Here is a 15116-nt window from a genome sequence, read left to right on the forward strand (position 1 = left end):
ATCAACCGATGCAGGTATCTCCCTATTTTAAAAAGAGTCAACACACAGCCAAAAAGTAGTCAACTCATATTGCTCTGTTAAAAGCTCTCTGTTCTGCTGCCCAATAAAGACACTTGTACTAAATGAGCTACGGAAAAAAGCATTTGCTTCCAAGGTTCCAAATTGAATCTCCAAAAATGAAGTAAAATAAAAGAGATATACATTAATATCAGACAAAGAACATTTGGCTTGTACCTTTTTACAGAGAAATTCAAAGGGTGTCTTAGGCTATGAACAGATGTTCTGTTTCTACCAAGAGAAGCACTGTTCTCCCAGGAGAAAACAAAAAGCATGCAGACATTTAAGCTTTGTCTCCTGGAGCAAACAAACATGGCCACTCGGAAAAAAATAACCCAGGAATAACCAAGTTAAATCATTCCTAGAAGAGTTTCTCCTGGGAAACTGAATGTCTGCACACTTTTCCTCCACTTAACTCCTCCACCAGAAAAAGTGGAGCCAGGGGAAAGGTTCCCATGCCTTCAAGACTGGGGTTAGTGGTTTAGAGAAGGCATAGGGGGCAGGTACTCCTGAGTGTCCCAGTGACAGGGGTGAGGAAGCAGCCACTGCCTCCTTCTCACACCTGAGTTCCTGGTTTGAGCAGCATGCAGGGGTTGTACCATACTACTTCCTCTGCCTACAGCTTGCCCATGGGCCCCACTGGAGCTGCTCTTGGGCCACAGGGTTAGAAGAATGTCTGTACATGCCAGCTCCCAGGCTATTTCTCACCTGGAAGAAATTTCTTCCAGTAGAAATGAACGATTGTATGCAACCTTCATCTATGATGTTAAAACAATTGTGGCCATTCTGAAGAGTGCCAGACTAAAGCTAGAATTATCACTTGAAAAATTACAACTGCAGTCTTGCCCAGTTTTCAAAAACAAACATGCTACTTTGAAAACAGGTGGTCTTTACTGACAAATCCACCAAACCTGTTCACAAGTTTTACTTTCATGGAACGAACATTCAAGGTAACTCACAGTAGAAAAGGCTTTTTCTCCCAAATGGCCATGGTCAAACTACCATATTTTATTGCATACAAAATGCACCCAAATAAAATAGATATAATGTTTTGGAAGGCAGAATGTAGAGAAAAATTTTTTTTAGTCATGGCTGACTGTTCTCAGGAGGATTTCCTGTCACAGAGTGCCCCAGAAGCGTGGCAGCAGGAAGTTCCTGGTGCCAGGTGCCTCACCCAGACCATCTCCTGGGATGTTACACTTCCTAGACATTCCGGGCACTGACAAAACAAAAAAGCCTGGCATCACCATAAGAGAGGGCACGTTAATTCAACCTGGCTTCACAGCATCTATGTAGATCAAGCATTTCAGCAGGGCTTTTTGGTACCTTTAGCTAATTGAATCAGCTTTAGCTATTACACAGAAGTGCCAAAAACCCTGCTGAAGTGCTCACTCCACATAGACGTTAGGCGAGCTGGGTTAAACTAATGCAACGCCTCTTCTAGGCATGCCCTTGGCTTGGTGTGGGGGTGCTTAAAATAAAGCTTAAAATAAAACGCCATTTTGGGTTTTGTTTTTTCAACATCTGTAAGCAGCCTCAATGTTTCCAGACTCAATCTGTCACACAAGATTAGGCCCCAGACTCTTACAAGGACAGTAGCAACTGTTAGTTCTTTACTGTAAACAGTTCTTTATATAAAAAAAGTTACTGTAAATAAAGTGTTGTTTCCACATCACAAGCCTCACTGAGACACTACAAGCAGCTCATTTGCTGCTTCAGGCACAATCAACGACACTCAGCCAATAGTTATGGCTGTGAGAGGGCTAACACAGGACTCATCTTGCCAGCTGCATGGCACGCACAGCATTTCCAAGTTTTTTCTTTGCTGGAAAAGCAGCACAGTCCCTGGTTTAAACAAGCACCCCAGTTTTGGAGGGATGATTTTTGGGGAAGAGGCATGGGATATATTCAAGAAAACATTGTATGTTATGTCTAACTCTGGCAAAATGTTTGAAAAGCTACAACTGAATGAGTATCCAAAAATCAATGCATATAACATTACCAATACAGGGACAGAGGTACAGAAATGCAAAACTCATGGTACAGGTGGGAAACTAACCTTGCACAGGTGTCACTACCGTCCCTTTGAAATGTGGATTTATATGTATATTCTTCGGCTGCTGGGGTGTCACTGGAGGTGGAGTCATCATTATTCTAGGTGTTTCCATTTGCGGGGGCATATGCATCCCTGGAGGTGGAGGAGAATGATGTTGATGCTGTATAGGAAGCAGAGACTGTAGCTGTTGCTGCTGTTGTTGCTGGAACAGACTTCTAATAGGCTGCTGATGAGGAGGAATTAACCTCTGTGAATGAGTCTAAGGAACAACATACAAGACCATAATTAATGGGACTTAAAACTCAAGTATAGTATGTAAAACATCAATACAAAAAAAGTGCATACAAAACATATAGCTAAGCCAGGGGTGGGCAAAATATGGCCTGCGGGCTGGATCAGGGCTGCCAGGCCATTCTATCCAGCCCGCAGGGCCCCTAAAATATTTAGAAAATTAATATTTATCTGCCCCTGGCTCCTGTCAAAGATGATAGGAGCCAGGGGCAACAGAACCCAGGGGAAGCCACGCAAGGCTCCTGCAAGAGCAGGGCCCACCAGGCCCTGCCCCTCCCCCCAACCGGAAGCCCCTGCCTAGCAGGCGCTTCTGGCTTGGGACAGTGGGGCTGTTTGTGGCTGGACTGGCGTGGGAAATTGAGGTAAGAAGTGCATGTGGCAGGGGAGGACTGCAGGGACCGCCCCAGTCCTCAGGGCCCAGCTGACTCCTACTGAGCCCCACTGTCTGGCTATGCAGCCATGTGGTACAGAGTGGCCAGCGGGTGGGGGGAGTGGAAGCAAGTGGCATGCAGGAGCACGGGGCCTGTGGTGGTGCCACAGGGCCAACGCCAGTGGCGCTCAGAGCAGGGCGGTAGAAGTGCGGGGCACAGGCTGGCAGGGTTCTCTGAAGCTGGGCTGGACTGCGCCGGCAGGGAGATGGGGGACCTGACCCAGCTCCAGAGAGCCCCTGCTGGCCGGGACCCCACATTCCTGCTGCCCTGCTTTGGGCCCCGCCAGCACTGGCCCCAGAACACTGGCTCAGGCCCCACACGCCTGCTCACTCTGTGCCCCAGCCTGGCGGTACAGGTGGGGAAGGGTGCAAAGCCCCGACCCTGCACTCCCAGTGCTGCCCATCTGGACGGAGTAGTGGCAGTGGGGATGGTGCTCAGTGTGGGCGGGGGGGGGGGAAAAACAAACAAAAAAACAAAAAAACAGTCCTCTCCCCCCACTCCAACGGCCGGCACTTCCTGCTGCAGTCACTTGCAGCCCGCATGGGCTGTCCTGCCTCTCAGCTGCTTCACTGCCATTTCTGTGCTGCCCAGCATGGCAGCAGTGGCCATGTGGAGCAGCCACAGGACAGCAGAGATGCAGTGAAGCAGCCACAGCCTAACAGTGCAAGCTCCGGGCAGGCAGCTGCAGCAAACAGTGCCCAGCAGCAGCGAATTGAGGGGCTGCTTTCCTCTGTGCTGAGCAGCAGTTTGTGCTCAGCTGCTGCTGCTCAGCCTTGACAGGTGAGCCCAGAGCTGGCGCAGAGCCCAGGGTAGCAGTGGCAGCGGGGAACAAACTGGTGCTCAGCATGGGGGAAAAGCTCCCCCTCCCCGTGGCAGGCACCCCATGTTGCAGCCACTTGGAGCCTGCATGGGGCTGCCTGTGCCTGCTCTAGTGTAACCGCTGCCCTGTGGGGTGACAGTGATGCAGCAGAGAAGCAGGACAGCCTTGCACGGGCTGCAAGCAACTGCACCTAGATGCGCTGGCCATGGGGAATGGGGCGGGGGAACAACCACGACAACTAAAAATTAGTATGCAATTTTTTTTTCCAGAGTTTAGGGGCAGGGCTTCTGGTTCCAAGATAACAACCATGTGGCCCTCGACAGCTTGCCAAAACACAGCAGATGGCCCTCCACCCAAAAATAAAAATTGCCCACCCCTGACCTAGGCACATAGGAAACCAGATGATGGGAAATGGTGAGACTGTATCCTTACTGTGTGTGGACACAGCCAAGCTGATCAGAAATGTGATGATGCTCCTGTCATCTCACATAAGAACAGAGATGCTCACAATAGTAATATTATTTAAAATCAAAATAAACTGAGAAATATGGCAACACAAGTTGGTTAAAAAAAAAAAAAGAATGCAAATGATTTGTTCTTCCTCCTCCTATTCTGTTCTACAAAAATAGAAGTCTGGTTTTCTACCCACTGAATATTCCATTCACCTGTCAGTAATTCAAATTCCATCACCCAACAGCCAAAAAGATTTTAGGGTTGCAGATGGCAGATCTTGAAGAACAACAAAAATAAATCTTTATATTTCTTGATCACTGGCACTATTCTTGGATAAGACAAACCTTAAAATTTGACTATTAAGACAAATTAACGTTTAATAGTTTGTGATCCCTATTGTTCTGACAGTGCTTCTCTTGTAGTTGCAGTTACAGAACTTAACTCACCTGCTATCCAAGGACTATTACCCAAAACTGCTAGAGCAGAAAGCTCCTGCAGCTACATTTCTGATGTATGCATATTCTCATTTAGGTATTTATTTGCCTCCTGTCAGAACATGGATGTTAGAAATAAGAATATTCCACTATGTTTTTAATGCAACCTCATTTTTTTAATTGAACATTTTGAAAGACAGGAAAACTCCACATAATTATATTTTCCTTTCAAGGAAAGTAGCAACCAGTAATACAGAACTGAATAGGGTCTCAAACATCTAGAAAAAACACTTCATCTGTTTATACTGAAGAATAGTAATGAGTGGAGTAGCTGCATTATCTGCTGCGTACCTGAAAATTTGCAGAGTTTGTAATATCAGGTTTCTGTAACTATGAAGCAGAAACAAGGTCCCTCATATTTCCATGATTACTCCGTGGTAAGGATCCTTTTACTATAAGCTCCTTTAGGACAGCAGCAGACGCCGCTTCACATTTTAAAAAAATCTCTGTAAACTATTATGAAAAAGATCATTTCTGAAAACTAGGATCAATTTTTGAAAAAATGATTCACAGGTTAGAATAATGTTTTTTTATCCTCCATAAATGATTTCTTGAAGCATATTCAAATAGGAAATACTATGCAGGTACCGTTGTTGATGGCTGCGTTGGCAGCAGTGCAGGCCTGTGATCCTTCATTCTTCCCCTTTCATTGTTGTCTCTTCTTTGTTCTCCCATTCCATGACATATTACTGAACCTCCTCTCCTCCCTCCTCTTCTTGAGCCGTACCGTCCTTGTTTAAACTGCCTTTCCCTTTCTTCAAATTCAAGTAATGCTGCTTTGGCTTCTGCAGAAAGTTCTGTTACATGAGAAAAATGTACATTTAGATACATGTTGAAAAGACATAGAAAAGATTAGGGAAGACACCACTAGGAGTAGAGAAAACTGTCACAAGAAACCGTACATGCTCTTTGATCTCCTTCAGGTGGCATGTTAACATTTCATTAAAAGAACATCATTTTTTCCTTGGCATATTTGTTTCCTTTTGCAAAGATAAATAGTGTCAGTGAATGAAATTAAAACATGAAAGAAAATATTACTTTACTACTAAAGTTTGCCTTGTTATACAAGTTGTTTACATGACGTAACAGAAGCTAGACTGCCAGCACTGGAAACTGTACACGGCACAAAGGAAGCATCTGCAAACATTACAGGTTACATTGCACTTTCCATCATAACTTAGGTTTGTGTTCGACATTCTGCTCTCAGGGTCTGTCCTTTACCAAAGACATTCTCTGAACATTTAAACAAATTCAGTTTATCCCATTTTTCAAGCAGCAGGAAGAACCATGCAACGTCATATATACATGGTTACATTCTCCACTAAACAACACATAAAAGACATTACAGATCTGGGATTCACCTATAGTTGGGAAGCAACAGTACAGTTGCCCCTACATTTACATGACTAAATGTGGTAGACAGTAAATCAGCCAGAACCATATAACCTAGTTAAAGCCCAAGACAATACCCAAAACCAAGTCAAGGAGCAACCACTCTAAAACTGAGTCAGGAGATCAAATTACAGATGTACAGATGGTTCTAATAATGAAGTCTGTGCTACATTTCAAGGAATCAAAGTGCAAGTTTTGTAAGCAGCATTTTCTGGGCTATTAGCACATTTTAATGGGGTACACACTTTCTGACACATTCAAGAAACCCAATACAATTATTACTACATATGCACAAAATTTCACTTCGTTGCTCTGGAAAACTACCTTAACCTCTCTTTACCGAGTCAGTTACTTGAACAATGCTAATGTTGACATTTTTGCCCAGGTATTTTTTGGTATGCTGAAAAGTATGTGCGTACTTACAGTTCATACACAAGTGCATTTTCACACATGGCAATAACCTGAGAATTCTACTTCCGAATTAAAAGAAATAACCAATTCTTAATGCCAGAATTTAAATAGGACAGTCTTGAGTTAATGACATTACCTATGGACAAACATAACTGCTTTAAAAAGGGGATGAGGAGCTGCCACTAAGATGCATCAGCACAACCTAACAGTTATCTCCATGTGTACCTGTCGTGATACAACTGTAGCAAAACATCACTGCAACTTGAGCATGTTTCATACAAGGTTAAAAAGTTGCACTGATTTAACTAACTTGTAGTAGTGTGACATTCTTGGAAAGTTACTAGAATATCTAGCTACAAAACTGGCAGATGTAAAGCTACTTAAATCACTGTTTGTTTAAACAAACTTAGGAATAATATCAAGTAAGCCCTGAAGTCCACAACTGATTGAGGTGAGATATATGTGGGAAGTTGTGCCCATAGCTGTAGCCGTTTCTATGTTGCTGGATACAATTCCACATGTCTGAATTGCAAAGGTCGGATTTTTTGCAAGAAAAAAGAACAAGTGGCTTAACTATTGAGTGTTGAAGCCTGTACAAAATTCAGACCATTTTTTCTGAAAAGCAGAATATTTAGAATTTGTTGAGCACTGTAGAATACAGTAAAAACTGCAGAAACCCTGAAATTTCAAGATGCATTTCATAGTTTGTAGGGTCGGAAGGGATATGAGCAGATCATCAAGTCCGACCCCCTGCCATGGCAGGAAAGTACTGGGGTCAAATGACCCCAACAAGATGATTATCAAACCTCATCTTAAAAGACCCCCAGGGCAGAAGCCAGCACCACTTTGCTTGCAAGTTGGTTCCAGATCTTAGCCACCCTGACAGTTTCATAGTTTCTAGGGTCAGAAGGGACCCAAGCAGATCATCTAGTTCGACCCCCTGCCATGGCAGGAAAGAGTACTGGGATCAAACGACCCCAGCAAGCTGTTCATCTAACCTCCTCTTAAAGACCCCCAGGGTAGGAGCCAGCACCACATCCCTTGGAAGTTGGTTCCAGATCCTAGCTGCCCTGACCGTGAAGTAGCGCCTCCTGATGTCTAGCCTAGATCTACCCTCTGCCAGCTTGTGACCGTTATTCCTGGTCACTCCTGGTAGTGCTTGGGGGAACAGGGATTCCCCCCAGTGCCTGCTGATCCCCCCTGACTAGTTTGTAACAGGCCACTAGATCCCCCTCCTCAGCCTTCTCTTGTGGAGGCTGAACAGGTTCAGGTCCCGTAGCCTCTCCTCGTAGGGCCTGCCCTGCTGCCCCCAATCATGAGAGTGGCCTCCTCTGGACCCTCTCCATGTTGTCCACATCCCTCTTGAAGTGCGGAGCCCAGAACTGGACGCAGTACTCCAGCTGTGGCCTGACCAGTGCCGCATAGAGGGGGAGTATCACTTCCTCAGATCTGCTCGAGACGCATCTGTGGATGCACAACAAGGTACGGTTGGCCTTCCTGACTGCATCCCCATACTGCCAACCCACGTTCATCATGGAGTCAATGACAACTCCAAAATCCTTTTCCGCCTCTGTACTGACAAGAAGAGAGTTCCCCAGCCTGTAGGTATGGTGCCGGTTGTTCCTCCCCAAGTGCGTCACTTTGCACTTGTCGGTGTTGAATCCCATCCTATTCTCATCTGCCCACCCCTATAACCTGTCTAGGCCCAACTGGAGCCTATTCCTCCCTTCTAGTGTGCCCACATCCCCCCACATCCTAGTGTTATCAGCAAATTTGAACAGGGTGCTTTTTACCCCCTCGTTCAAGTCACTGATGAAGATGTTGAACAGTGCGGGCCCGAGGACCGAGCCCTGGGGGACCCCACTGCCCACGGCCCTCCAGGTCAAAAGTGACCCATCCACCACCACTCTCTGGGTGCGGCCCTCCAGCCAGTCAGTGACCCATTCGGCTGTGTAAGTGTCAACACCACAGTCCCCCAGTTTTTTTATGGAATGGGGTGAGAGACAATGTCAAAGGCCTTCCTAAAGCCCAGAAAGACTACGTCCACTGCTACCCCTGCATCTAAGGATTTGGTTATTATACTCATACACTGCTTTTTTGCCTGTTGCTGAAAAGAAAGGATATTTTTCTCTCTGTGTTTTTCTCCAGAGTAACTAGAGACACTAGATGTTGTGCTATTTCCTTCCCACAAGCATCATAAGACTTTGCCTTATTTGGCAGAGGCAAGAGGGTTCTCTGACTTCTTTCCTTTCCACCACACTCAAGCGAGCTCAGCTTGTCACTAGATTAGGAAGTGGGAAATCTTAGCCAAGAGCTGTCCAACTAGCAGCCCACAAGCTGCAGGCCACCCACTACGGTTAAAGGCCTACAAGGCTTGTCAGTGGAGTTCCAGAAACCAAAGGATGAACATCGCTGCCATTTACCCGCTACCCCAATCCCTTGCTCATGATCACATTCTAGTTTTTCAACACTCAGTGGCAGGGGGAAAATGCTGCATTCTGGAAATCTAGATTCTGAAGCTGTGTTGACAAGCCGAGGCTCCACCAGCAACAAAACCAAAGATGGGTCATCCGGACCTTGGCCCCAAATGGAGTTGGAAACCCGGGGAGTCACAGATGACTGTTGAATCTCTAAGGGAACAACTGAGCCCTGTGCACCCATGGCATGGGCACGCAAGTCCTCTAGCCAGGGCTCCACTGTATAGAAAGCAACAGCTCCTTCTGTTCCTGCAATCTGGAAGGAATCTGCTGTATGCTCCATGCAAGTTTCCTTTTTTGAGGCTGAAAAGAATTTCTCTCCCTAGAGGGTTCTTTAATCTTCCCTGCAACAGCCCAGCCTAGCAGATGGCTGGAGATAAAGTTCATGTTGTTACAGCCTGTCATGCACCTAGTTTGTTACGGATAATGAAAGGAGTCCTGCTCCCTTATATGCTGGAATTGGGGTTGGGCAAGATATACTTTAAGAGAACTGGGGGAAAAGGGTTAAGAATCCTTATGTCTGGCAAGGAAATGAGGCAATACCTCTCTGCCCAGCATTTTACATTTAGGTATAGGTCACATGCTCAGTTTTTTCAGTACAAACATTAAAATCTCATGTAAGTATGAGTATGCATAAAAGTGGGCAGATGAGAACAGGATGGGGTTCATTGTAGACAAATGCAGGGTGCTGCACCTTGGGAGAAGGAATCCACAGCATACATGCAGGCTGGGGAGTTCCCCTCTTGAAAGCAGAGGGGCGAAAAGGGAACTTGGAGTCACTGACTCCAAGATGAACATGAGCCGCCAATGCCAGACCGCAGCCAGCAAGGCCAGCCATACCTTGTCATGCATCCATCCAAAGATGCATCTCAAGCCACTCCAGAGGTGATACTCCCCCTCTATGCGATATTGGTCAGGCCGCAATTGGAGTACTGCGGCCAGTACTGGATGCCGCACTTTAAAAAGGATGTGGCCGGCCTGCAGAGAGTTCAGAGGGGGGCCACCTGTTTGGTGGGAGGGCAGTAGGACAGGCCCTACGAGGACACACAGAGGGACCTGAACCTGTTCAGTCTCAGCAGGAGGAGGCTGAGGGGAGACCTGGTGGCTGCTACAAACTCATCAGGGGAGATAAACAGCAAACAGGTAGAGCCCTTTTCTCCCCAGCACCACCTGGGGTCAGACAAGGAACAATGGTAATAAGCTGATGGAGAACAGTTTTAGGTTAGAGATCAGAAGGCAATATTTTACAGTTAGGGTGACCAAAATCTGGAACCAACTTCCTAGGGAAGTGGTCCTCGCCCCTACCTTGGGCAAATTCAAAAAGAGATTAGAAGATCACCTGTCTGGGGTCTGGTGAACCCAGCATTCATTCCTGCCTGTGGCAGGGGGTCAGGCTAGATGATCTGATCAGGTCCCTCCTGACCCTAGCTACTATGAAACTATACAAAAAACAGGCATTATTACATGCGCTGCAAAGGTGACAGTTATGGGGAAAGGATTTTTGTGCATTTCACCCAGTTTTTTTAACTCGCCAAAAATTTCTGCTAGAGCAAAAATGTGTATTAGCTATCAGGAGATACGATAAGTTTTAATTCCCTTTCTTTTTTTAAAAAGACAAGAAAATTAATTTAAGGTCATTAGCTTAGATCCAATCCCAACAAATAGTTCTACATCATCTTCACCAGAAAAGATTGCAGAATTACAGGACATTCACTTGCCTTAAGCACTCATATCAAATACAATAATTTAAGGTTCCCTTAACAGCCTTAGCTCATCCTCAGTACACATGCACAGACTATTCTGACCTCTGATACACACACGTATGGGTTAAAAATGTATTATACCCATGATATTATGCTGCACACTGTAAGATATACATATATATTGTAAAGTGTATGTGTGGGGTACGTGTATTCCAGTGTACAGCATAAAAATTTGGGGTGCACCAATAAGAGGTTTTGGAGGCCAATAGTGATAGCTAATATTTAAGGAGGCATATCATCCAATACTGATTGCCAATACAGCTGCCTCCAGCTGGTCAGTCTGTTGTGGTGTAAGGAGATGGGGGAGAGAAGGGGCATTGGGTGGGGGGCCTCAAATCAACACCCCCCGCAGTGAGGAAGGGACTGGGGCGGGGCAGGGACAGGACAGAGCTGCAGCTCTTGGGAGGGACTCCTGCTCCTGCTTGCACCAGGAGGGGGCGGGGGGGAGGGAGTATGTCCCCAGATCTGTATGGGGTGGGCTGCAGCTCCAGGCTGGGGGTGTGGTGCTCTTCTCAGCAGGGGCTGAGCTCACAGCAGGTGCTGGGAGGGGGTGGCAGCCACCCCAAATTTTTCCCTAGCCCCACTCCCAGTGCTAGCACCATGGCACAGCCCCAGCTCTTCCTGGCTGAGTGGAGGCAAGGCATTAAGCCGGGGCTGTCCTGGGCAGGTGCATGGCAGTGGCACTGGGAGCGGGGCTATGGTGAAATCTGGGGTAGCTGCAGCCCCCTCCTAGTGCTACTGGCACCCACTCTGAGGCCAGCCCCTGCCAAGAAGAGCCCCGCACAGCCCCCTTCTCTCCCCCACCCCCAAGAGCTGCAGCTCCTGATCTTATTACACAATACGTTTCTACATGCATGTGAAAAAAGACAAACAGTGAAGTATTAACAGCTGACATCAGACAAAAAACCCCCACAATCTATTAAAAGCAATGGCATATGTAGATATTATACACAGTATAGCTCAATACCACTAAGCACATTAACAGCTGTAGTTTTGTTTGTGACTTTCTATTATTCTAGAGACAGTTGTGAAAATTGGGGCAAATATTTTTTTTTTTAAGCACTCAAAGAAGGGGAGGAGCCTGGAGAATGAGGATTGAAGAATATTCTTAGGTTTCCTGCATCAAGCCACAGACAACAATTATTTACCCTGCTAAGGGATAAGAAGATAAATCTCTTGTATAAATCACTGGGAACTCTACAGTCACTAAAGACTTCATCATAGTAAACACACGTGGCAAAACACTTTCCTCCCTCCCCCGAGATGAATGTAGTATCCCTAGAAATTGATTTCAGATTATTCCTACAATATTTACCTTCCTAAAACTTAACCAAGCCACCAGTTCCACATTCATAGCTGAAGAAACATTTAGGGAAAGTCTCTAATCCATTCATGACAGCTTTTTTTTTTTTAAACTAGCACCCGCTTCTTCTAATCTTAACTATACAATTCTCACACTCACACAGTTAATGCAGTGAATCAGCAATTATTTTTTTAGTGGCTCAAAATGTCAAGATTAATTTCACTATCCCTGGTAATAAAATGGTTTCAAATGACATCTTTAATCAGCAAGTAAGAACGCACTCCTCCAATAGAGACAAGCTGTCACAAAAGGTCACCAAAATGTGACAGGATGGAAATTACGTTTGTAACTTCAACTGAAATGTTAATTTCTCTTTAAGTGTTTTCTCAACTATGCTCAGATTTTAAAGTAAAGAGATGCAGCTATGTAACAAAGTTTCATTTTTAAACCAGTCGTACCTGCTAAAAAAAAAAGACGGCAAAGAATTCCATGGGTACTGCTGACAGTTGCATGCAAGTGACACGTTTTGTAGTGCTTACTTTACCGTTGAATGCAGTTACTATATGCCCTTTCATTAGCGGAACAAAAACTCAAAAAAACTCATTTTAATTAACAAAGACATTAGAAAACCAAAATATAAAAAATACCAAAAGAGCAACTAGTCAATAGCTTGCTTGTCTAAGAGCTACATAAAACTCGATTAAAACTTCATAATGACACCACAGTATTTTTTTACATGTTGCTCTAAATGTCTCCTTTTAAATATACATCAGCTTAGTAAAGTGCAGTACCATCCTCTGAAATATTTAGCCTTGCATACCCAAACCCGGAAGCTCTGTTAGTATATATGTCATTGCATTGTACTACACAGGCATACCTTCAGATTTTTTTCCCTTAAATTCAATTACTATACTTACCCAAATCCAAGATGACTCTGAATTTAAGAAGGCCCCCAATAATTAGATTCTACACAAGGAAAATTATAGGAGTCTTGAAGTCAACCCCACACAAAGCAGCAATGAGGGTCTAGACCACCCCAGCTGTTACCCCGCTCCAATGCCTGTGCCTACCCTTACACTTGCTCCTCTCCTTCACCGTCATCTGCCCCCTCCATCCCTGCCACATCTTACACTAGCTCCCGCAGTGCCTGCCTCCCTTGCTACTTACCCAACCCCTTGGTCCCTGATGCCTATGCCAACCCCCCTACCACCTGTCCCTGTCCCTCCCCCCCACTCCCCAAGGCTACCCCTTGCCACCTGTCCCTCAAGCCTACATCTGACACCCTGCTACCTGCAAACCCACCTCCTGCTCTTCCACACCACTTACTTTTTTGACTGCCCCAGAGCTGCCCAGAAGTGGCCCCAGCCCCAGAACAGAATCATAGAAAATTAGGACTGGAAGGACCTCAGGAGGTCATCTAGTCCAATCCCCCACTCAAAGCAGGGCCACCCCCAACTAGATCATTCCAACCAGGACTCTGTGACGCTGGGCCTTAACCTCCAAGAATGGAGGTTGCACCACCTCTCTAGGTAACCCGTTCCAATGCTTTACCATCCTCCTAGTAAGAAAGCTTTTTCCTAATACCCAACCTAAACTTTCTTTGCTGCAACTTAAGACAATTGGCTCCTTGCTCTGACACCTGTCACCATGGAGAAATGTCTAACTATGGGGTAGGCAACTATTTTGGCTGGAGGGCTACTTAATGAGTTCTGATGAGCTGTTGCGGGCTGCAAGGCAAGTGCTGGGCAATGCCCCGCACCCTAACCCCTGCCTTCTGCCACCAGATGTCCCCCTCCCCTCGCCTGTGGAAGAACTCCGGGGAGGGGTTGGCATCTTGGAGCCAGAAAACAAACAAATCATATTTCTCCCCCACCCCCCAGCAAAAAACCCCCCAAAACATCTATTATAACATATTTACAAAAATATTTGTCCTGATTTACATGAGTTTTCGTAGTGCAGTGGTTCTCAGCCTTTTTTGAAGCAGGACCCCTATGTAAGCACCAATGGCCAGTTACGACCCAGCGCCCCTCACTCACAACCTGCTACCCCCTGCCCCCAGGTCCCACCCCACAGTATGTGGGGCAGAGGGAACACCAAAGCAGCCCCTTGCAGGCTAGAACTCTGCCAGCCTGAAAAGGAAGAACCATGGTTTTCCACGTTTTTCTTCTTTGAAAGGCGAATCCATTTTTAAAGTCTGTTTGTGACCCTTTCACAGAGTCCTGCAACCCACTTCTGGGTCACAACTCATGGGTTGAGAAATGCTAGCATAGTGTATATAGAAGTGACTGTATAATAGCCCAAATAAAGTCTTACTTTTGTATAGTGTTGAGGGTGGAGTGGGTGTGTGTGGGCTCCCACTGCACACAGCCCCTGCGCTGGTGGCAGCAGCAGCAGGTGATAGGCCCTTAGGGCACTCATCGCCTGTGCAGGCAGGGCCCCCTGGTGGTACATGGCTCCAGCCAGTTCCAAGATCTGCACATGGTGGCAGGGAACAGGGCCAACTTGGCCCAGTTCTATTGCACAGGACTCCCAGCAACTCATGTGTAGGTCCTAGGACAACACCAGAACTGTGCACTGCAGCGGGGAGGCCCATGCTATGGAGCTGCTGGCCTGGCCCTGCTGCCAGATACAACTCACAGGACTCCACCGTGAAGTAGGGCTGAGCTGGCCTGGCTCCACAGGGCGGGACTCCCAAACACTTCTAGCAGAGTCCCGGGAACTGCACATGGCAGCAGGGAATGAGGAAGGCCACTGGCATCATCGTGTGGGGCTTCCCCCAAGTGGTACACGAATGCCAGCAGCGGCACCTGAGCTGCAAGGAGCCCCGTGTGATACAACCAGGCCAACCTGGGATCCGTGCTCCTGCCACACCACTAGGCACAGGCCCAAGCCCTATGCTCTCACCCTACCTGCTGCCAGGAGCACTGCAGCAGTGACAGGAGGTGCTGCTGGAGGAGCCAAGCAGTTCCCGAGGTGGCTGCAGCAGCAGCAGCAAAATCCTACCCCGACTAATGCTTGCCCTTGGTCTAGCGGCAACCCTGCCTGGAAGCTGTGCTTGCCTCTTATCTAGCTCCATCCTCTTTGGAACCACCTTTCACATAGTTAAAGGTTGCTATCAAATCTCCCCTCAGTTTTCTCTTCTACAAACTAGATACGCCTAGTTCCAGT

The 15116-nt window shown here is 46.5% G+C and overlaps 1 protein-coding gene across 7 annotated transcripts in view; it reads right to left on the reverse strand.

Annotated features, from left to right (window-relative positions):
- Positions 1 to 15116, reverse strand: part of RBM33 (RNA binding motif protein 33) — a 169032-nt gene that overhangs the window by 105629 nt on the left and 48287 nt on the right. For all 7 annotated transcript variants that reach the window (XR_016442375.1, XM_090047647.1, XM_090047643.1 and 4 more), the window contains exons 8-9: positions 5191 to 5399; positions 2117 to 2372 (exon numbers count right to left, since the gene is read on the reverse strand). Coding sequence is in view for 6 of the 7 variants with exons in the window: in XM_090047647.1 (XP_089903773.1) it covers positions 2117 to 2372; positions 5191 to 5399 (465 nt within the window). In the remaining variant the exon portion in view is untranslated. The remainder of the gene's footprint in view (positions 1 to 2116; positions 2373 to 5190; positions 5400 to 15116) is intronic.

This window comes from Crocodylus siamensis, chromosome 5 (genome assembly GCF_052110815.1).
Source record: "Crocodylus siamensis isolate JL-2025a chromosome 5, ASM5211081v1, whole genome shotgun sequence".
Taxonomy (NCBI): domain Eukaryota; kingdom Metazoa; phylum Chordata; order Crocodylia; family Crocodylidae; genus Crocodylus; species Crocodylus siamensis.